This window comes from Orcinus orca, chromosome 18 (assembly GCF_937001465.1).
Source record: "Orcinus orca chromosome 18, mOrcOrc1.1, whole genome shotgun sequence".
Taxonomy (NCBI): Eukaryota; Metazoa; Chordata; class Mammalia; order Artiodactyla; family Delphinidae; genus Orcinus; species Orcinus orca.
This window is the reverse complement of record NC_064576.1, coordinates 29,589,078-29,613,208: the sequence shown is the minus strand read 5'-3', so window position 1 is coordinate 29,613,208 and position 24,131 is coordinate 29,589,078. Positions and strand designations below refer to the sequence as shown.

Below are 24,131 nucleotides of genomic sequence, written 5' to 3'. Positions count from 1 at the left end.
ACTGATCTTGTTGTTTCATGGAATTTTTTTTTTAAAGGTTTTGATAACTTTGTACTGGCTGGGAAGAAAAGCACAAAGTAACCCCTACTATAATGGTCCCTATCTTAATTTGAAAGCATTTGAGAATCTTTTAGGGCAAGCTCTGACTAAGGTAAGGAAACTCTATCTATATGAGACAACTACTCTAACTAGTACTACTTCTCATCTTCCCCTTTCCCCTTCGTCTCTTTTTTCCACATGCCCTCTGCCTTCTTCTCCTCCCTCTATGATATATGGCGGCTCTGATTGGGATGGGTGGAGAGGATTGTTACTCATTTGCTGGCTTTGTAAGTATTTCAGAGCAGTTTCCAGGGTATATGATCTAGGTATACGTATTTGTTTCTTAATTTTAGGTAACTCAACAAAATACTAATTTACTTTCTTTCTTAGGCACTTTATATAACCTAACTCTTTCTATATTCATTATGAACTTAACCTGTAATAGAGAGGTGCTTCAGGGCTATTAAAATATATGGAAGTTACTCGTTTCTTTATCTTACTGTCTTGCCATGAGTCATTATATCTCAAGTGCCAGCACTGACCAGAGTTGGCCAAATCTTCACTCATAATATTCAGATGGGAAAATTAACTTCACTGTGGGGGTATTTATGCAGGAGAATCTGCTGTGTGCAGAAGAAAATATGTCATCAAAAGAATATATGGTCATCTAATTAATATTAGTTGCTTGCTGGGTCTTGATGATGATTAATCAGGCATTTAACATTAGTCTCTGGCACATTGTAAGGATGTAATAAATGCTAGTTACTATAATTGGAAGATAGAAATTTTAGGATGAAAACGATCACTTTGCCTTGTAACTACTCTGATCTCTAAATAGTTTTGCCTGAACCCAGCCACATACATTATAGGGAGATGGGATTATAGTCTAGAAGGTTAGGGTATTCCTTCTGGATTTTTATTTTCTAATTGTAAAGAGTTGATAATACCCTATTTAAATTCCTTAAAACAGTTAATTCAGATAACAGTTGAGATAATACCATGCACAAGCATTGTACTAGTTGTTGAGAAAACACTCATACAAGGCTGATGACCCTTCCTTACAGCACAACCCTCTGATGTAGACAGATGAACAGGTAGGTCAGTGCAATGGAGGAGGGCAAGGCTCTGAAGGATGAATGTGGCAGGGATTTGAGCAAGGGCAAAGCCTTGCCTTACAGGTATTTCAGCTAAGAAAACAGCCAGTTAAAAATAACATAGGACTTTGGCTCTTGCATTAGTGTTCTCATTACAGCCTTTGGTTCTTTTTATGGCAGTCTGACTCAGGTTGAATCATCCTAGTAGAGTGTTTGTGCTGGGAATGCTTTATTCGAGGCTGCTTCCTATCACCAGTATCAAAATCAGAGTAGATGAAAAAGAATTTTCAGGGACTTCCGTGGTGGCGCAGTGGTTAAGAATCTGCCTGCCAGTGCAGGGGACACGGGTTCGAGCCCTGGTCTGGGAAGATCCTGCATGCTGCAGAGCAACTAAGCCCGTGCGCCACAACTACTGAGCCTGTGCTCTAGAGCCCGTGGGCCACAACTACTGAGCCCGCATGCCACAACTACCGAAGCCCGTGTGCTTAGAGCCCATGCTCTGCAACAAGAGAAGCCACCGCAATGAGAAGCCCATGCACCACAACAAAGAGGAGCCCCCGCTCGCCACAGCTAGAGAAAGCCCACACAGCCATATGACCCATGCAGAAGACCCAATGCAGCCGTAAATAAATAAATTTATAAAAAAAAAAAAATTTTCATAGGTAAAACTATAGTTGTGGTTCCGTTCCATTATTGTGGAGTGTGGAGAGCCATAAGAGGTGCGTGAATATATGAGCTGTTTTGCATCTGTTCTGTTAAAATCAAAATCATTGTGTTCATCAGACTTTTCTCCCTTAACTAGATAACGCTTAATGGCCAATCCAAAATATATATTAAAAAAAATACTTGCAGTAAGCTGTTGACCCTTAGTCATCCTATAAGTTGTAGGTGACTCATTTTAGGTGACTTGTCAGAGTAAAGTCCTTGGTGGGGGTTTGGGGGAGGAACCAGGCAACGGGGCCAAACTTAGGTTCTTTTATAACCACGGTGGCACATCATCATTATCTTTAACACTTACGAGGCCAAAAATCGTCTCCTTGAGTTGAACTCTAAGGCTTCAACAAGTGTGTGTCTAAGAAACCTGGTAAATCTAAAGATTTACTTAGAATTTTAAAACCTATATTTTTTAAGAAGTATTTTGGTGGTACCAGCACTAAGCCCAGCTTCCCTACCCGCTTGGAAATAGGGTACAAAGCAGGCACTTTCATTTTCATGCTAGGATGTCAACTCTAATTCCAGGGTGTGTGTGGCGTCCAAAATATATGAAATCTCACATAAGTCTACTAGACCCTACTGGCACTTAAACATTTGTCAAACAATTCAACCACGAATTAACATCCAGTCTTAGCCAAAAGTATCCCTGAGACAGCTGCTAATTATTCATTGTAAACATTCTTTCTTCAGCTTTTTATGATATCTTGAGAATGTTCCTAATTAAAAGTTGAAAGAATAGTACAACAAATACCCACCTGTGTTCCATCGGATTTAATCATTAAACATGTCCCATATTGGCTTTATTTATGTATCCATCTGTGTTTTAATTAATCATTTCAAGGTAAATTGCAGACAACTCACCCCTAAATACTCAGCATGCATCTCTTAACAGTAAGAATATTCTTCCATATACCTGTGATGTCTACTAGACCAAAGAACAGTCATGAATTCCACATTAGTTAATATCCAGTCTATATTCAGAACATCCCAATTGTCTCCCAACTCTCTTTCATAGCTTTTTTTCTGAATAATGATTTAATGAAAGTTGACATATTACATTTGGTTGTTAAAGAACCTAGGAGTTCCTGGGGCTTCCCTGGTGGTGCAGTGGTTAAGAATCCTCCTGTCAACACAGGGGACACAGGTTCGATCCCTGGTCCGGGAAGATCCCACACGCTGTGGAGCAGCTAAGCCTGCGTGCCGCAACTACTGAGCCCGCGTGCCGCAACTACTGAGCCCGCGTGCTGCAACTACTGGAGCCCGCGTGCTGCAACTACTGGAACCCGCGTGCCTAGAGCCATTGCTCCGCAACAAGAGAAGCCACCACAATAAGAAGCCCGTGCACCTCAACTAGAGAAAGCCCGCACACAGCAACGAAGACCCAAAGCATCCAAAAATAAATAAAATTAAAGGAAAAAAAAAAAGGAAAACCCTCTGCTTTAAAAAAAAAAAAAAAAGAACCTAGGAATTCCTATCTCTGTATTAGTATCATCACCTGAAAGTAACATTTCTGATTTTTACTATAGTAACAAAATTACCTTCACCATATTAAAAAAAATTATAGTTACTAGCTATTCATTGAGTACTATGTATTAGAACTATGCTAAAGGCTTTAAAAATTCTACTTACATGCTAATTTTAAAAAGTCCAGTTGTATTTTGCTATTAACTTTCCTAGAGGAATGTTAGTTAAAAATGCTTATTTTAGTAAGTTCTATATGATTTACAAACCTATGGTTAATAACATTTACATATTTCTATATAGCTGTTATATGAGCTAAACAAGTATTTCATTTAGACCCAGGGAAAATGTTTTATATTCAACAAACAAGTCTACTTTCCTTGGTTCACATCTAGGTTTTGAGTGAAAATAAATGAATTTGTGAAGTGTACGCCTGCTATTCTTGCCCCTCTCTCTTTTAAAACTTTTCTTTCTGTTAAAGAACTTTGTTATGGCTTTTTTGTTTATTTAATAAAAATGAGCCCTAATATTTCCTGGAGGTAGGCTGAATATAATCTTATTAACTTTTCTCCTTTTGGATATCAAAATTAAGGTTGGCTTTTCTCATTGCCTCCTTTCATGTTTATTGCCAGAAAACTGTAGATAATAATTGATTTTAGCCTTTGAATGTTACTCTATTAGCTTTTCTTTTATTAAAATGTTCCCCCTTATTATTACCTTATTAAATAATATTGAATACCTCCATATAGTCACATGAGTGCCAAGTATTAGTTGTGGGAAAACATTTACAGATGTATTTTCTGATTTTTATCAGATTTTTTCTGATATTTAATGGGGCAGTCTCATTGCCTCACCTATCAAATGCAGCACAACTTGAACTATTGCAAATCAATAAGCGATAACTGATTACATTTTTGGAAGTTTATGCTAACTTACAAGTCTTTAAAATATGTTCTTCAGGCACTTGAAGAGTCCAGCTTCCTGAAGAGGAGTGGCAGAGACAGTGGTTACGGTGATATCTGGTGCGCTGAGCGTGGAGAATTTCTTGCTCCTCCAGGCAACTATAAGAGAGAAGATTCATTTGAAAGCTTGGACTCTTTGGGGTCTAGGTCATTCACAAGCTGCTCCTCTGATATCACGTTGAGGGGGGCACGTGAAGGTGAGTTACGTTTTGGACTGGACGGTTTATTTTTATTTCTTTGTGTATTGAGAGAAAGTTGGGAATTGGAGAGAGTAGAAAAATGGAGTGAAACTATTGAGGCAAAAATTTCGTCAAGAAGTATATTTTTGTAGAGATGGAAATATAATTGGGGGTGTCTTTTCTTTCCTTCTTTCCTTCCTCCCTCCCTCCCTCCCTCCCTTCCTTCCTTCTCTCTGTCTCTCTTTCTGTCTCTCTGTCTCTCTTGTTCCTTCCTCACTATATTGCCACTAGAGGGGTGATAGTTTCACTTCTTTTAATCTTCTGTTTTTAGAGGAGTTTGGGGAAGAGACAGTTAACTATGACCTGTTTTATCAGCGATAATCTATCCTAATTCTTTTCTTTCCAGATTCGGGTTTAATAATCTCTGCCTCTGAGGCCTAGTAACTGATATATCTAAACATAAAAAAGAAAGTAAATAAGATTCTATAAAAGTCTGTTCTAGCTCCTGAATAAGCTTTCTTTCCTTTTCTTACTTTTCTGCAAAAGATAAAAAAAAAAAAAAACTTCTAAGAAAAAACAGGAAAATATTTTAATAATTATCTCTACCTAAGAAAAGAAATGATTGATATCTGTCATGATAGAATATTATGCTAAACTTTGATTAAGTAACAACACTGGCATTGTGTTAGAAAACATCTTTTGCGTCTGTCAGGGTCAGAGTAAACCCAGGACAAGTGTGAAAGGAACGTGTTAATGAAAGTTTCTGTTGTGGGAAGGAACTTTCTTTCAAAATCCCAATATTGTGGTCAAATCTGTTATTTAAATGCAGGTCTTTTTCCCCTGGCTATTGGGTGGTGTCAGAAATTTCTGACTGTATGCCTCTAGCAATTCAAATTGACTAGATTGAAACCACAAGTGAAGTTTCTTGAACTATTTCTGTGCTTCCACCATCAGCATGAAAAATTGAGAGTTCTGGTTGTGAGTTTTTGCCAGATTGTTAGAGAGTTTACTTTGCTTGTTTATTTTGATGATTATTCTTTATTTTAAGTGTTTTTCCTAATGTTTTTTTTTTTTTGCGGCCTAATGTTTTTATTATAAAAAATTTCAAACATCAGCAAAGTTGGAAGAATTTTACATGAATACCCATGTGCCTGCCACCTAGTTTTACCATAACATTTTACTGTGCTTGCTTTATCACATACCAAGCTCTCATTCTCTATGCAGTAATTATCCATCTTATTTTCTGAGGCACTTCAGAGAACATTACACTTGTCCTAAATGCTTCAGCATGCAATCATTAGCTAGAATTCAACCTTTATTTGCTGTTGTTCTTTTTTTGTTTTGTTTTGTTTTGTTTTTTGGGGTTTTTTTGCGGTACGTGGGCCTCTCACCGTTGTGGCCTCTCCCGTTGCGGAGCACAGGCTCCGGACGAGCAGGCTCAGCGGCCATGGCTCACGGGTCCCAGCTGCTCCACGGCATGTAGGATCTTCCCGGACCGGGGCACGAACCCGTGTTCCCTATATCAGCAGGCGGACTCTCAACCACTGCGCCACCAGGGAAGCCCTATTTGCTGTTGTTCTTTTAATGTAAATTTACATAAAAGCAATGTACAATGAATTTGTTTTTCAAAAATAGAATGAATCCACAAATATTATAACAAAACCCCAAATTCCTTAGCTTTTTGAGTAGTCGTGGCATTTAAGCGTTTAAAAAGTGAATGGCTATTTGCGTTAACCTTTATAATTACTGCTGTATTTGTTGGCTGTTTGCTGTCTAGCTTTAATGTTTTCATAGCCCAGATGACTCTTATAATAGTTTTAAGGAAGTGAATGAGTTCATAATTCATCTGAGTGATTAAAGCTGTAAAAGCAGAGGTTGAAATTCTCAACCCACTACATTACTTTGTCCTGACTGAAGAACCTAACACATGTGATGTTTGAATTCATATCTGACCAACAGAAATAAAAGGGACCCGTATTGAAGGCATGTGGGAGTATACAGACTCCAGTCAGTTCAAATGCACTGATCCAGTGGTGTGACTTGAAGCACTGTCCTCAGATACTTGTTGGGTTGGGTTCCTGGCCCTTGTGAGGAAAAGCAGAGGGTTACTGTCACGCTGCTTCCTGATCTTGGGAAAGGAGTTGCAGACCATGTTTGAAGAGGGTGGAAGTGAAGACTTGGTAATTACAACTAAGGGAAAAAAAAAAGAAAATCCTGGGGGCCACCAGGATGATAAAACATTTTTGTGATCAGTATGTTGAAATTCTGCTACCTACCAGGTTGTAATCCCAAATTGATGATCAATATAATACTGATGTTAAGATAATATTTTTAGGTTAACAGAATTGCAAAGTCATATTCCTTAGTTTTATATGAAGCCTCTGTTGACTGGAAAAAAAAAAAAAGCAAAAACACAATCTAAAGGTTGAGAATTATGTTTTATTCAGCAGACTTGCTGAGGACTTAAGCCCAGAAGACAGTGTCTCAGATAGTTCTGAGGGACTACTCTGAAGAGGTGAGGGTGGAGCCGGGGTAAATAGGAGTCTTTGTAAAACAAAACAAACAAAAAAACAAACAAAAAACAACTCACTCAGGTAGTCAGAACATCAAAAGATTACTGTTAATTAAAGAAAAGCCAGACATCTCAAGTTAATGAATTTCAAGCTTTCCTATGTATGGAAAGATGAAAGAGTCTGGGCTCACTGAAATCATTCCTTTGACATGCACCTTAACTATATGGGGCGAGTAGCCTGCTTTTCTCCATCCTGAATCCCCTCAGGGTGCACAGTCGGGGACAGGTGCAGTGGCTGCTGGCTGGCTGGCCGCAATATCCTTTGTTTACTGATATGGCTGGTGGCATTTTTCATCCATATCTCTTACCAGATCAAGAATATTTGCCTACTCTGCAGCATACTGTGCTGGACTAAAAAAAAAAAAAAAAAAGTAGCTTTAAAAATTCCGAAGTAGAAGGATCTTTTGTACAAATTTCACATGTACAAGATTTTAGCAAGAATCCTTGACATTTCTCTCTTATTTTCAAAAAATGTACTAATTTAGGAGGCAGTAAAAACAAAGCGCGAGATTATTGACTATTAATCCTTCTGGTCATAGCTGCTATACTTCCTCCTTTCTTTCCATGACTCTCCTTTCCCTGTTCCTATCTCAAGGTCTCCTAGCTGTGTGTTCAACTGCTTCCTGTAGCCTCCTCTCTGTTACTACTGTAGACTCCTGCCAGGCACGGTGGAGGGGACGAGACTGCCTTTGGCTCAGGTTTACCCTGCAGGTGTGCTCCTGCCTAGAGCCCACAGCTCCCAGGTCCTCAGGTACCGTGCACAGCCAGCCTCTGAGAGCTCCGGCGGGAAGCATGCGACATTTGCAAAGTTTCTTAACAAATACACAGAGGCAGGAAGAAAAGGGCAGAATGGGAGGCAGCTGAAGCTTATATCTATCGTATCTATATCGTATCTATTGTGATGTTTTGTACCCTCATTTCTTCCCATGTATTTAAAAGAACAAAGTGACTTTTTTTTTTTTTGAGAACAGATTAGTGTTTGTATCTGTCTGACCTTGAGGTGTATCAAAGTATATTCTTTCAAATTTGTGTGTAAATGATGTTGAGTCAAAATACAAGGTTCCCAATATTTCCGTGACCACCATCAGAAAAAGCCTCGAGTTCTGTGTTCTCTTACTATTTTGGGGGGACATTAGAAGTCATTTGGTCCAACCTCATGTGTAATGTGTGATTCTTGCTCATAGGGGTCTCACAAGGATCTATCAAACTTCTTTGTGCTTTTTGCATCTCTTTCTTTGTCTTCCCTTGTCTCTCGCCTCACAGAAATTTTGGGTGACTGCATGATTTATTTTAAATGACTGAGTTTCCCTCGAACTACATTCAGATCTCGTTTTAGCCACCTTTGACTTGATTGCTAGATTTTATTCACATGTATTCCATCAACAAATTTTATGACAAATCGTTAGGGCAAGGAAGACTGGGAAGAAAAGGGGTTCAGCCATAAACCGGGACTTTTTCTGCTTAGAATGTGCAACAGTGAAAGAATGTACTGCATGCATCTCCAGTATGCAAAGCAAGTTCCTCCTGATGGGTCTTATCACAACTTCATGACAAATTTCTAAAAATATTCCCTGCAGTTAGCAGTAGAGCACTGGGTTTCCAAGGGAAAGACAAAAGCAGGCATGCTGTGTGGGTTTCAGTTGGACGAGTAATCTGGAGAGTAAAGCAAATTCTTGTGCCTTTTTTTTTTTTAATAGGTTGTGAAAGTGACACAGATTCTGAATTTACATTCAAAATGCAGGACCATAATAAAGATGATATGTCATATCGAAGGATTTCGGCTATTGAACCAAAGTCCGCTTTACCATTTAATCGCTTTTTACCCAACAAGGGTAGACAGCCATCCTATGTGCCGGCGCCCTTAAGGAAGAAAAAGCTGGACAAAAATGAGGATAACAGAAGAAGCTGGACAAGCCCAGTCTGCATAGAAGCCGATGGAACATTTCCAAGGTACTGGGATGCGAGCTGATTGTTGAATTTTAAAATTCAGTCTGCTTTGTGAATTTGCCAGGATATTTAAATTTGGTAAAAAGGAATGGTCCTTAAAATGTATTTCACAGATAACATAGAACTTCATTAATGAAGTATTTCTTTTACTTACCTATATTTTTAGTCATCCGTATCTTGAAGAGATTTCTTCCGTTTTAGAATGTCAGCGTATGATTTGCCGGTTCTTTTTTTAGATGCATGCCTTTAGCTCACTGGTTATCTTTCAGCTTCCTGGATGACTTACGTTGTTCATTGTGAGCTCTGCTGTGTTACTTTCTTCCATTATTTTTTTTCTGTGTTGACTGAGCTCAGTGGACACAAAAAGAATCCTTTTATTCCCATCAAATCAGCAGAGCAAAGCATGATTTTTCGAATCCAGATTCCTATCAGAAGGAGGTGTATGGTTCTGAAAGTGGATCAGACTCGGAGGAGGAACGGAGGTTGCCGGATATAGTTTTGGATGACTTAGCCAACCGTAGATTCCAAATGAAAAAGAGGCCCGAGGGTTTCATCTCGAAAAGCATCTCTCCCAAGTCTTGTGCACCAGTCTTTTCTCCTGCTGACCCATTAGCCACTGAGCTATACAGAATGACGAGGTCAGAAAAATTTCTCTTGGATTGGAATGTCTATTATGCTCTTGATTTTTAATATGTAAAGTAACACCCCAGATGGTTTGCAATTTGTCTCTCTCTTTTAACACATTTTGTAGTTGTCTTTGGCCCTTCTGTATCAAGCTCTTCTCTAATTAAAATGAGATGCTATTATAATGCCTTAACTTTGTTGTAGGAGCTGGAATGATGAGACTGATGAGAATGGGAACTAATTGGCTGCATTCACAGTGTAAACTTTGTGAGACAGAAAGCATGCCTCTTGTGTTCTGTGTCACAAATTGCTCACGCGGTGTCTTAACTGGTTGGATGTTTTGAACAGTAACGAGAGGAGAACTTGGGGCACAAACGTGGAGAACTGGCCAACAGTACCAGAAACTTCAGACTCCTCTTGTTATTTGGAAGAGGCAGAAGAAAAGACAAGCATACCCAACACTGTAAGGGATGATCTTTATGTGCGAAAGCTAAGCCCAATCATGCCAAGCCCAGGGAATGCTTTTGATCAGTTTCTTCCCAAATGCTGGATCCCAGAAGATGTGAACTGGAAACGAATAAAAAGGGAAACTTATAAACCATGGTATAAAGAATTTCAGGGCTTCAGGTTTGTCTCTGTGCATGTTTCTTTTATTCTGGTGTCCGCTCAGTACCCTGGCTGGGTACATTCTATGTGTACTTTTCATGAGAGAGGTTAATTTCCCTTCAACATCTGTAGAATTGCTAACTGAAAAAAACTACTGTCTAAATTTAAACTTTAGGATCTGGATCGTAAAAAGTCCTCTCCATAGCCAGAGCTTGACATTATTTTTAGTCGCATCGTTCTCCAATTCTTTGTCTTCTTTTCTCTTTCCTTTCACTATGTCACTCCACGGTAGAGGGAATTCAGACTCTGACGATGAGGATTCAGGCTCTGACAGAAGCTCCGCCATTTTTAGTAGAATACAAAAAGCAGATCATAGGCTAGACAGCAACTGTCAAAGATGTTCACTCTTGCTGGAACTGGCTAAGAAATGGACCAGAAACTCCCGGGACACCCATGCAGCCAGGAGAACTAGTGGTGCTTCAGATGAGCCCAGGTGTACCTGCCTGCATGAGCCCGCCTGCTTGGAGTCTGGCCTGTGACGCCTGTGCCAGCTTCTGCTGCTACTTTAACCTCTGACCATGACGTGCTGAGTCATGAACACTTAGGCACTTAATGTTTAGTTATAAAAGCATAACGTATGACATCGTGCTTTCTGTACAAGCATGTGAGCTTGAAATTCTATAGGATTAAATATTCTTTAGCACAATCACGTACAAGAGAGTATATAGTTACATGTGGCATAGACAGTTCTTGGGAAAACCGTTTTGAAAAGGCTTTTTAGGCAGTTGACCTAATTTTACAGTTGTGCTATGTGTGGAGCTGTGGAGAAAGGAAATAACTTATAGACAGACACTGGGACAGGCGAGACTGGTGGGAAAATGCAAAGAGAAGATTCATAGGCGTCTTTAATAAAGCTTCAGAGCATTTTATTTAATCTGCTGACCACCTGTGCCTGTTGCATAAAGTGCTTGTTGCTCAGCTCTTGAAGATCACTGCTGCTTCTCTGGGAGGGGACTTAGGTCGTTGTGGCCCATGGGATGAGGAAGGGGTGGAAGGGAACACTGTGTGTATCAGGGAGCTTCACTCTCTTCCTGTTCTGGCCCCATCACTTGGCCTCAGTGGTGCCCACTGAGAGATACACTCTGCTCTTATTCCTTTAAATGGTATCCAGGAAAGTCATGGATTACGGCATTAAATGCTGGTCTTTCTTCCCAGCAAGAGTCCCTCCCATAGCCCCCCAAAATAATTCACCCACAGTGACTGGCTAGTTGGTCTGCTACCTAATTACCTTTTCTCCCCAAATTTAATAAGATTCTCCCTTCCTTTTTCTTTTCTATGCTTCAGTCAGTTTTTATTACTTCAGGCCCTCCAGACATATTCTGATGACATCTTGTCTTCTGAAACACATATCAAAATTGATCCCACTGCTGGCCCAAGGCTCATAACACGCAGAAAGAATCTCTCTTATGCACCAGGATATAGACCAGATGACCTGGAGATGCCAGCCCTGGATCCTGACTTAGAGAATGATGATTTCTTTGTCAGAAAGACTGGGGCTTTCCATGCAAACCCATGTGTTCTTCGGGCTTTCGAAGACTTAAGAAGGCTTTCTGGGCAAGACGATCCTGTAGAGCAAGATATAATACTGCAGTGTAGGGAAGGTGAACTTGTACTTCCAGACCTAGAAAAAGATGATATGATTGTTCGCCGCATTCCAGCACAGAAGAAAGAGGTGCCTCTGTCGGGAGCCCCAGATAGATACCAGCCAGTCCCTTTCCCCGAACCCTGGACTCTTCCTCCGGAAATTCAAGCAAAATTTCTCTGTGTACTTGAAAGGACATGCCCACCTAAAGAAAAAAGTAATAGCTGTAGAGTGTTAGTTCCTTCCTGGAGGCAGAAGAAAGATGACATGTTGGCTCGTAAGATCCAATCTTGGAAGCTGGGAACTACTGTGCCTCCAGTCAAGTTCACCCCTGGTCCCTGCAGCGAGGCCGACTTACAGAAGTGGGAGTCCATCCGGGAGGCCAGCAGGCTTAGACACAGGAAGCGGCTGATGGTGGAGAGGTCAGAGTGTGTTTCTGCAAGGATTTGCTTGTCATGGATGGTCTTGTGTGACTTTTCTTGTGTGAGAAAGTGGCATCGTATTGCCCAGCTCTGCATGTCATGAGCCATTTGGAAGCTTCCTGTAAAACATTGATTTTGCTTTGAGAAACCTTTAGTCTTTGTGTGGAAAAAGTGCAATTCCATATTTGCACATCTCAACATCCCCTCTCTGAGACCTGTTTAAGAAGGTGTATACACAAATGTTGCCCTTGGCCTTAAGGATGACTATGATACTATTCTGCCACATTGACGTTTCACGAAAATGTTTTCCAATTGTATTTACAGACTTTTATTCTCACGTCCAGGCATTTCTGAAACAGTCTGGTTGTTTGGTTTTCCATGTTTCTCATATTTCGGAGTACATGATTTTTGTGTAAAAATTTCCCTTAAAATATGGCATTGCAAGTTTCATTTAACTTGATTTTGATTTTGACCTAGACTTCTTGGACTATCGATGTGTGACTTTTTAAATTTATGGTTTAAAGTTCAGTGCAAACATTATTAAAATGCATGAATGTTATTTGCTGTCTGCTACACTTTACATGTATGTAATTATGGCCATTTTGATAATGAGTCTGCATTTATGTGTTATGCAACTTGCTGTTTTCATGACTGTTCAGTTTGTTGAACTTTGGGATTGACAAATATTGGGTTAAATGAAATTAGTAGATCTAAATCTAACTTATTAGTTCCTGGCAACAGGAAGCTTTTTTAAAAATGGGTTTGTTGGTTCAGAGGGAATCAGGAAATTCTTTATCTTAATCTGAATTCCTTGAGATATGAGATCAATGAGATTTTGAGACATGATCAAGAATGTGACTGAAGAAACAACCTTTTGAGATTTGTCCATCTCTAGTTCAACTCTTAAAGATGCTGATTTAGAAACTAACACAACTAGAAAAAATGACTTTTAATTTTTGGTTTTCTGATTTCTTAGACTCTTTCAAAAGATTTATGGTGAGAACGGGTAAGTTTTGTGGTTCACAGTAAAAAAAAAAATCTGCATTTTCTTTGTCCTTTTTGTAATACATCCTTGCACTTCTATCCTGGCATGCCACTAAATGGGGGTGCTCTGTGCTGTGCATGAGACTTAAAAAATGGGAAATCTTTCTTAATTCTGCAACCAAATGGTAATATTTCTGTCTGAGTGCCCAGTGCATGAAGTCCTATAGGACAGCAACAGTTTGTTTTATTAGAAGTCGAAAATTCAGGCCCTTTTTTTTTTTTTTTCCTTAAGGAGTTGATTAAAAGTCACAAAAACACGTGCCTGAGATTAGGTGTATTTATTTTGGTATCTGATTGCTGCATAGACCAAACCTCTCATTTCTGGATGTTGAAGCCCAAATAACTATGTTTTAGAATATCTATGATGGAAAGAGAGTATTAGCGTTTACTTTGAGGTTGGAATGCATGCAGTTGGCATTATCTGTGTACTCTCAGTTCAAGGGGAGCTCTGTTAGTTGGGATGGTGAGTGGCATTAGTCTTCCCTTAGTAGGATTTGGAAACACTTTCAAGATTCCTGATTAGGGTAAAATTTTATAACATGGCTGTATTATAAAGGCAAATCAGACTTCCAAAACTGCAAAAAAATTAAAATATTGGTAGTTTCCAATATAGCTGCAAGAACTATATTTAGAACTAATTCCCAGTTTTTGTCTACATTGGTCCTCTGTATCTGAGGATGCAGATCCTGGAACCAATCCCCCTCGGTTACGGAGGGGCGACTGTCCTGTTGTTTAATTCTAGTCACCTGGTAGACATAAAATATGATAAAAATAATTTTCTGGAAGTATTTTCCCTTTCTAGAATAACTGAGTTAAAATAAATACTTCTTTACTTTTAGTACACACTAACTATGTAGACTTAGTCATTCTTAGTGCAGAATAACCAGCTGGCTACATCTTAATATTTTATATCAAACTTTCTGTAACTTTGTGGACCTAACTGCTAATACTTTTTGATCAAGAAGAAAACTTAAGTATGTCAAATATTTTGATCTGCCTAAGCCTTTTCATCTCTAAGGTTCTCTAATTTTAAATTAATTAATTAATTAAATAATTTTTGGCTGCGTTGGGTCCTCGCTGCTACGCACAGGCCTTCTCCAGCTATGGCGAGGGGGCGGGGCCCCTCCTCATTGTGGTGTGCCGGCCTCTCATTGCTGTGGCTTCTCCTGTTGCGGAGCACGGGCTCTAGGGTTGCGTGAGCTGCAGCAGTTGTGGCTCGCGGGCTCAGTAGTTGTGGCTCGCGGGCTCTGGAGCGCAGGCTCAGTAGTTGTGGTGCACGGGTCTACCTGCTCCCGGCATGTGGGATCTTCCCGGACCAGGGCTCGAACCCGTGTACCCTGTTTGGCAGGCGGATTCTTAACCACTGTGCCACCAGGGAAGTCCCAGGTTCTCTGATTTTGACAGCTTTGGATAATTTTGATAATGTGGAGATCTTGGAAGGTACTAAAAATTACTATTTAAAGCAATATAGCCATTCTAGATGTCAAAGATGTAAAGGAGCGATGGGCGACTAATTTCAAGTACTTCTCAGCCATTGATTTTAAAAATCAGGCTCCCAGCATGCTTTAAGTGTGCCTTGCAAAGGCACATTATCTCCTATCCAGTTTCTCATGTGTGCTTAAAGCGTTTCCATCAGGGAAGGGGAACAAGGCAATTTTTAGCATGACACTTAAGCATCTGCTAATCTCAGTTCGTCATGGGAAAGCTGTTTTAACTTGATAAACAAATCTTTGCAGTATCAAACATTTTGAATGATAAGTTTCAGAGGAATTTTCTTTGGTAAATAAGGCTTTATGATGTAAGCAGGTTGTTTTTCTTGACGAGGATACATATACACTGAGTACAAGTGCTTCACGCGAATGTAAACCTGTACAGCTATTCCAATGGCTCTACCTGTTCCCTCTCAGGAACACACTGTATGACTGGGTTAAGGAAAGAAGAGAAAAACCCAAATGCTGAGGCTCAGCAAGCTAAGGGTTTTCCTGGGCCAGAGCCAGCAGCAGCAAATGCCTTCTGTAGACCGTTTCAAGATTGCTGCTTGCATAGTACACTATTTGTTTTAAAGGCTGTTCCCCATGCCGTTTACTGCCAAGGTAACACAAATAAAGCAAGGTTGTCTGTAAATGCAGACTGATGAATAATGCATGACTTGTCAAATAATGGAAAGTAATACAGATATATCTTCAGAAAACTGAAGTGCATTTTAGACCACTTGCAATTAAAATATATTATTTGGGATTAAAAAAAATTCTCTCAATTACCAGTGTTTTTCTTAAATTGATCTGCAGTGAAAACAAAAAAAGATTTAAATTGGATTGAGTATAGACATTTAATCTAGAATTCATCTCATGTTTATAAACATGTTTGTAAATGATTATAAACATGAAACAAGTGATATTTCTGGGTGGTATTCCTCTGGATATCGTGTATGTTGTCAAGCTTGGAACACTTACCTGGAAAAATCACTATTGCTCAACATCCTGTGATGGAAAAATAACTGCCTATAACATGAATGCTTTCTTTTTGGTAAGAACCAGGTTAAAGAGAAATGTGCCTCACCTTTTGCAGGCTTCGATTGTTCATTTCTGGCTTGCTTTTTATTTGGCATTTAATACTTCTCACTTTATTTTTAGTAAGATGCTTTGTATGTGGCAGTCATTTTCTCACATGTGCTTTTGTGTTGCATGATTTGTCTTATGGTCCTGTGACATTTGAAAATTTGGTTATGATGCCTCTTGGCAGAAGCTGTTAATGACAAAGAATTTGTAATGATATATAGCTATAATTTTGTAATATGATTAAGCCATTGAGTCTACTGCCAGTAGCAACAGGAAATGAACATTGATTCAAGGTGAAGTTGTAATCAAAGACAACTAAGACACGTATATTTTACTTGTGGGGTTTTGGCCAAAAAATTCTGTAGAACTCTAAGACACGTAAGACAACAAGAAGGAAGGAAAAACAAAGTTGATGTGAGTTGCTTTCTGAAGATTTTGCCCCCAAGGGACATTCAGCAATGTTTGTAGACATTTTTGATTGTCACATTGGGTGGGTTGAGGGGAGCGTTGCTACTGGTATTTAGTGCTTTTATAGCCAAAGATACTGCTAAATGTCCTACAGTACACAAGATTGCCCCCTACAATAGATAATTTTGGGGCCCCAAAATGTCAATAATGCAGCTATAGAGAAACACTGATTTAGACTCTAAACCTATAAAGGAAAAGTCTCTTATGTTATCTTATCATTATAATTTATGGTAATTCTAAAGCCTCTTACCCTGGTTTTAGCATTAATTACTCTTCAGAGAATTCCTACAACACCTAATGGAAATATATTTAGAGGTGCATAAATAGGTATATTCTTATCTTCTCTTGAAAGGTGGGGACCCCAAACTTAGCATCATGGAATTTCTGTTTGCCATATAAGGTTATCGGTGATTTTATATTTAGGAAATTTTGCTACATGTTGTTCCTTTTTGATCCCTTAGTTCCTAGATATTCATCTATAAATTTCCTGAGATTGTGTTCTAAAAAAATATCGTAACACTAGTCCCTGCACTGTGGGAAAAGAAAATAAGATTTTAGTGATCTTGTTTTATAATCTACTCCCTTTTTCTTAAACTTCCCCTTCTTTCTCTCTTCACCCTACATGCTATTTAAAAAAATTCTATTCAACTGAAAATACAACATAATAGACCTGTAGTTTTTTGGAAAAATCCAAATGCAGTTTTAAATTGGAGCTTTTGCAAATAAGGAAATACAAGGGTAAATGAACTGCAAGGGAATTATTTGCTAGTAAATAGTATCTCAGTTTGCAGAGGTAGACAGGTAGGTGTTATGTGCATTTTAGAGATGTGGAGAGAGAAACAGATGCCACAGCTTTCCCAAGGACCTGCAGCTCCTGAGTTGCTAGAATCAGACTAGGGTTTCGTACAATGAGGTAATCCATGGAGACTGCTCGGCGGTTGTTGTTGGCACACAGTAAGCCCTCAGAAGTTTAATATTATGCTGTTAACTCTGATAAGGAAGGAAAGAATTCTTCATGATCTGGCTGAAAGACTCTTACACTCAAAAAGTTCTCGATTTTATCAGTGTGGCCTGGGGTGACCTCTCTAATTTGAAACTGCTTTGGGAGTTAGTTTTCAGTAGATCTCTAATGAGCATATTTGCCTTAATAAGAATAGTTGGTGTATAGCACCAGATGGTTATTGAAATGCCATCAACATAACCTGACCCATTATTTCTCCTAATGACTCCTTCCTGGCTTAGCAGACAAGGAACTGAGGCTGAGAAAAGTTAAGTGGTGTTAGGTGGGGGTGAAAATTGGTGCCTCTGCTGGGTCTTACTTCCTGTCTCATTCTGGTGCCTGGCTCAACCTGTATGGAATGTGCCAGGCTTTCTAGAGGTAACTTTATCGATCCCAGGGAACACAAGGGGCTCATATTCCTGCCTTCCACAGGGACTTGTCTACTCTAGCCGTTGTTTGACTTACTTTGTTCATATTGGGGGGACCTCCTGTGTGCCAGGCTCTGTGCTTTGGGCTCCCCGGAGGGTGATGCAGCCTTTGCCCATGGTGATACCATGTTTTCTGAAAAGACACATGTTAAGGTTTCATAGTGCAGGAGGGTGAGGGCTGAAAGGGTCTGGGCCAGTTGAGACTGTCCAGCCTTCCTCCCACCAAAAGATTACTTAAAATATTTACATTTCCAATTTTGTTCTGGAATTTATGTAACCTCATGTGTTGGGCATCCACATTCCCCTCGTACCTTCGTCCTGAAAAAATTTTCTTTTTAGTGAGTCTGTTATTGTATTAGTTCATATAGCCTTATTCTTTGCAGTTATGACTTGAGTTTATATTCTCAAATCATATGATGATTTTTATATAGTCATACCTAGTTAATTATATATGATGTTAACAGCTCAATATATAATTTCATATATGTACTCATATATGTAATTCCTTAATATTCTTGAATAAATCCTATAAAGCTTTCTATATAAAACTTTGGGGAGGAGCCACAATTTCTTACAAAATTAGAAACATTTCATAGCTAGTTTATTTTGCATGATTAAATATGCTAAATCATACCTCATTCTTACCACAGATGTTAAATGAGTGTGTCCTGCATGCCCTGTTAATGTGTATTCCTTCCAGGCAGCATGTGAACTTGTGAGGGTGGAAAGCTAAACATGCATGCATGCTTGCACACTACATATGACATAATGCTGAGTGTTAAGTGCCACAAGAATGGTATAACTAAAGCATCGCTTTTTGCAGGAAGACTTTATCAAGGTGGGAGAAGATTATCTAGGTCATTAGGACATTTACGAGCACCTACCGGGGCTGGGCACTCTTTTTAGGCACTGGTGATAAAGCAGCAAACAAGTCAGACAAAATTCATGCTGTATAATCTTACAGGGCGAGGCAGGTGATGTGTAAATAACCATACAATTCAGATGGTGATAAATGCTATGGAGAAAACGAGGGATAATGTGAGTCAGGGGAGAGGGGCATTAGCTCGTCTTGTAGGGTGGTCAGGGGAGGAAACCCCCGAGGTAACATTTAAGCAGCTGACGGGAAGTGAGAGATAAACGATGTGCATATTCGGTTGAAGAGCATTCCAGGCAGATTAAGAGCAGGGAGGAAAGAGGTTGGGCCTGAGCAGGGAAGCCAGTTGGCTGGAACAGTGTGTGTGAAGGGGAGCTCAGTGGGGACAAGAGCAGAGAGGTAGGCAAGGGGCCAGGTAGTGTCAGACATTGAAGGTCTTGGAAGAACCTGCTTTTAACTCAGGTGAGATGAGAAGAAACTGGTGGGTGCTGAGTGGAGTCCTGTCACGACCTGAGTGCAATTTCAAAAAGGTCCTTCTGGCTGCTATGTTGAGAATACGCTGTTGTGCAGAAAGTGGTGGAAGCAGGGAGACTGATTATTTTAATAATCCGGGCAGGAGATAGGAGGGCCTGGATCAGGATGGCAGTGGTGGAGGTGGTGAGGAGTGGTTGCCCCTAGATATATTTAGAAGGTAGAGGGACAGGATTTCCTGATGGGATCAGTTATGTATAAGAGAATGAGGAATCTGGCATGACTTAAAGATCTTTGGCCCAGGGCTTCCCTGGTGGCGCAGTGGTTGAGAGTCCGCCTGCCGATGCAGGGGACACGGGTGCGTGCCCCGGTCCGGGAAGATCCCACATGCCGCGGAGCGGCTGGGCCCGTGAGCCATGGCCGCTGAGCCTGCGCGTCTGGAGCCTGTGCTCTGCAACGGGAGAGGCCACAGCGGTGAGAGGCCCGCATACCGCAAAAAAAAACAAAAACAAACAAACAAAAAAAGATCTTTGGCCCATAATACGAAAGGATGGAGTTGGCTTTTGTTGAGATGAGGAAGATGTGAGACCATGTTTTTGGTCTGTCAAGTTAAGTTTGAGTTGCCCATGAGACTTCTAAGCAGAGAATGAACAGGAAGTTGCATGCACCCAACCAGACTATAGTCTTGCAGGGATCCTGAGGAATGAGTGGCATTTAAAAAGGCATATATACTGGTGAAGGGTTTCTAAGTTGGAGGGAAGAGTTCAGGGGAGACCTTTACTGGATTTGGAGCCTGGGTGATAATTTAAGAAGCTTTTAAAAAAGTCTAGGTAAGAGTTGACTGTGCTCTGATCTAGGGTGTTGGCAATAGAAATGGAAAGAAAAAGACACTGAATAAGAGGACTTGATAACTAGGGAGAAGGGAGAGAGAAAGGTGAAAAATGGTTCTTCGGTTTCAAATGTGGGTAATTGGGGGCAGGTAGCATCACTGATAAGAGGAAAAGCAGGTTTGGAGACAAAATTGAGTTTGGCTACATCAACAATAATCATGTGTTCAGTAAGTTACCATTTACAAAATCCTTTCTAGGTATTATTTCCATTATCCTTTTACGGTGGCCGTGCAGAGATGTTTATTTAACGAGCAATTGGAATTGACTCAGACTGGGCCTAGGCCGTGGATTTGGGGGAGTCATTTACATAGAGAATGTAATTGAATTCCTGAGCTGGCTAAGGGCAAGCATGTTATTAAAAAAATGTGGTGATGGCAAAGTCTTGGGGAAGGCAGACTTAGGGGCTCAAGAAAGAGAGGGAGAGTTACTTAAATAACTAAAAGTGGAGTCAGTTACAGTGAAATACAAATTTAGAAAGATTGGTAGGAAAGAAGATTTTGGGCACCCCACGTTTGAAAGCTCTGTGTCTCTCTCTTCTTCTCTCGTTCCTCCTAGCTGCTACTCAGTATTCAGATCTGACACCTCTCTTTCCTGGAGGCCTCCCTCAGTCTCCCTTCTCTGGTGTAGCTCACCATACCCTTCTGTGTGCGTGTACAGCACACGTGCCTCATGGGCGGCACCCCACTCTCCTCAAACTACCCTAACTTGAACTCTTTGACACCTAACCCGCAGTACGTCCTCACGGCAGGGGTCACACATGGACAAAACGAAAGCTGCCTTAACAAAAAAGAGGATTATAATAGAGGTTATATTGTAACTGGCTATTGGAAACCACCTGTGGTCTTTGAGACCAAGCCCAGTGCAGTAGTGGGGCGGATGTTATAGAATCTTTGAGAAGCAGTGGCACATTTATTCCTGGTATTGAACTTGAGGAGAAAATATCAGGTAATCGTTAAATTATTTAATAAGTGCTCAGAAAAGGCAGCCAAACCTTAAAAGATTATCTCTGGGGGAGATAGAAAAATAAAGACAGGTGATTCTAGGGACTAATAATTATTTTTTTCCTAAAGTAATCTTTTTCTGCATCGACTACCTAAATATGAACATTGGATTATTTTTTCAGACTTGTTCAGGGTTCATTTAGCCATTTTGTGAAAGAATTCACGCTTGACTTGAGTGCTAGGCTCTTGTTTCTGCGTTTTGGAAAAACACCATTTATCTCTGTAGTGCTATTTCTGTGATATTATCACGAAAGCATCTAGGTAGTACTGCAGAATTTTAGATGGAATTTCCAAATATAAGCCCAACCTTCCAGTTTTACCTTAAATCCGGTCACATGAACCTTGGTTACCATGGGTATTTTTGTCGTAGGAGCAAGTCCATGAGTGATGTCAGCGCAGAGGATGCTCAGAACTTGCGTCAGCTGCGTTACGAGGAGATGCAGAAAATAAAGTCACAGTTAAAAGAACAAGATCAGAAATGGCAGGATGTGAGTATTATTTTTATTGGGAGATGGGGAGGCAGGGAGGATGTATTTGTTTGACTCTTCCTTCTTTAAAAAGAGAGTCAGTATACTCAAGGGACGATTTTCCTTGCTATTCCAGATTTCAGTTCTGTAGAAAATGTGATGTTTTAACCATTTTGGTCTATTACTGCTACATATCTTAAAGGCCATTGTGTAAAACGGAAGCTGTTTGTCTTCTAATATTTTCTGTGAGTTCTCAAAAATGAGAAGCTGCTTCTGTGCAGTATAGGTAACTTGTTTACTTGCTTTGGTGGTTGAACTTGGCGTATGACTGTTACCGATGCTCATGAAAGGAAACACTTTGCTCAAGGTTTAGGGAGAACAGGGGAGCAGAGGGTCCAGCCCAGAGACTGGGTATCAGCAGGGAGAGAGGAAAGGGTTCTTAGAGTTACTAGAGGAGGTTTGGGGAGAAATACGAATTATAACTCAGTAATATTTTGGTTGAAAAAGCAGTTATCTAATGTGAATCAAAATTAGGTGTTTTTACAGCAATGACATTTGGATAAAGATTTAACCTTTAGTTTTGTCCCCGGCAGAAGGGAACTCTACCCTTTTAAAAAGCGTTAATTGTTTTACACCAAAGGAGTGTAAAGAAATACGATAGATAAACTACACAGAGCAGACCCAAAGAAGTCTGAGGACAACCTTTTGGTAAGAGGGTTGAGTGGTAGCATAAACAAAAGGGCTAGAGATAGTAAATCTTAATTTTCCAAGGAGTTAAAGATTACATAATACAGATGAAACCTCTGCCTTGGCCATGTTTCTAAATTCCAGTTCCTCTTTTATTTGGGAACGCATTTTAATTGTCAAGAAACAGAAATTCAGTGTCAGTTTGCCAAAATGCATGATGACTGAGGCTGAAAATGAGAGGTATGGAGGGTTTATCCCTTAGGTTAAGTCAGACGAAAATTCACGCTGGTTACCTTGTAGGACTAATGTGCACTGCTTTTGTTCTTTCTGAAAATAGTTCATATGGATTTCAGGCTGTTTTTTGAAGCAGGAATGGCCCTGTCTGCTCCCAAAGGGTATAAACCACACCTACTTTATGTGCCCTGGGGATGAGGTTCCTCTCAGTTTGAGAAGCTTACATGAGCTTCTGTTGGGGCTGCAGTGCCACTAGGAAGCATGGGATTTCTCTGTTTTGATGACATAGAAAAGTTGGTACCATCCAAACTGTCTTAACCCCTGGGTGTCAGAACCAGCTTAGGCTGCTAGGACTAATTTTAAAGGAGAATTAGGTTGATTGTCCTGGGGTCACCCAGCTAGGTGAGACTTAGGTTCCTGGATGTATGGAAAGCAGATGTCCACTTGTTCCCGTGTAATCCTCCTTACTGCCCTGTCTTTATGAGGAGTTGACCCGCTTTGAAATCACATACTTGAGGCTGGCTTCCCCATTAAAGCCTTTCCAAACTCCGCCTTCCCCTGCCTGGGATAGAAGTGATCACTTTCTCCTTTGGATCCCTGCTCTCTCACACAATCCTATCACACTCATTGTTGAACTTTATTTACCTGTCTGTCTTTCCCTCTAGACTGAGAGTTCCTTGAGGGGAAGTGCACCTTATTCATCTGTGTTTGTGGCCCCCTTGTCTCAAAGTAGGGATTGAACTCAGTATTTGTTAAATGTATGCTTCTAAGTTTAGCCATTTTACAATCGCGTTTCTCTTCCAGTCTGACTAGTGAAACATGTCATTTTGTGTAAGAGCCAGATTATTGGAGTGAGATGGAAATGAATTTGAAACGGTTCCTGATCTTCTCTGACCTGGCATCTAATTACAAGCGTTTAGCATTCTTTGTGAAATGGGCAAGTGAGGCAGGCTACCTGGGAAAACAAAAATGGGGCCTATCTTATTAGGTCAGGGCTTTTAGACAGATACATGAGATAAAAGGCTTGGTACAGAAACGCTGGCTATAAAAAGCAAAATTAGAGCACCTTGGCATCAAAGTTGTAGTGAATAGTTTCAGCGATGTAATGGGATCCTCTGGCACGCTCTCACTGCTGGAGAGGGTGTGTAGAAATTCAGGTGTGCCTGTGCTGATGTGATTTTCTTCTGTCAGGACCTTGCAAAATGGAAAGATCGTCGGAAAAGCTACACTTCAGATTTGCAGAAGAAAAAAGAAGAGAGGGAAGAGATTGAGAAGCAGTCGCTTGAGAAGTCTGAGAGAAGATCTAAGACATTTAACGAAATGCTGCAGGACAGGTAATGAGGCTGAATGCATCTCAGGGTTGGAGATACCAGTGTTAGAAATAGATATTTTGTGTAAGTGTAGTGGGATGTACATGTGCACCAATATTAAACTGTCATTAAATGTGCATAACCTTCGAGCATTTTGCTCTGCAGTGAAAAAGCAGAGTATTGCTGTAATAAGTAGTGACTTGGATTAATGAAAGAAATGAGTCCTTAAGGGTGGTGTACGTAATTTCTTCATTTTACATTGTATATTCACATGCAGGATTGGCTATATATGCAGAAAATAAACAACTTTTTCTCCTTTTAAAGTAAATTTAGGAATGGAATGGTCGGATAAAACCAGCTCTTACTCTTAACTAAATTGTGTAAAAGTATAGCAAAGTTCTTTTTCATGTCTTCGTGGTGCAATTAAAACTGTATTT

At 40.1% G+C, this 24,131-nt stretch overlaps 1 protein-coding gene across 8 annotated transcripts in view; it reads left to right on the top strand.

Moving 5' to 3' along the window:
* LMO7 (LIM domain 7) overlaps positions 1–24,131 on the top strand; it is a 135,419-nt gene that overhangs the window by 75,045 nt on the left and 36,243 nt on the right. For 2 of the 8 annotated variants that reach the window (XM_012538440.3, XM_049700960.1), the window contains 8 exons: positions 38–151; positions 4,269–4,467; positions 8,719–8,971; positions 9,941–10,219; positions 11,543–12,262; positions 13,239–13,268; positions 21,367–21,484; positions 23,576–23,718. In XM_012538440.3, coding sequence (XP_012393894.3) covers positions 8,757–8,971; positions 9,941–10,219; positions 11,543–12,262; positions 13,239–13,268; positions 21,367–21,484; positions 23,576–23,718 — 1,505 coding nt within the window. In that variant the 5' untranslated portion in view covers positions 38–151; positions 4,269–4,467; positions 8,719–8,756. Of the gene's footprint in view, positions 1–37; positions 152–4,268; positions 4,468–8,718; positions 8,972–9,360; positions 9,607–9,940; positions 10,220–10,490; positions 10,692–11,542; positions 12,263–13,238; positions 13,269–21,366; positions 21,485–23,575; positions 23,719–24,131 lie in introns of all 8 variants that reach the window. The other 6 variants (XM_012538441.3, XM_033414040.2, XM_049700959.1 and 3 more) reach the window with 5 other exon arrangements.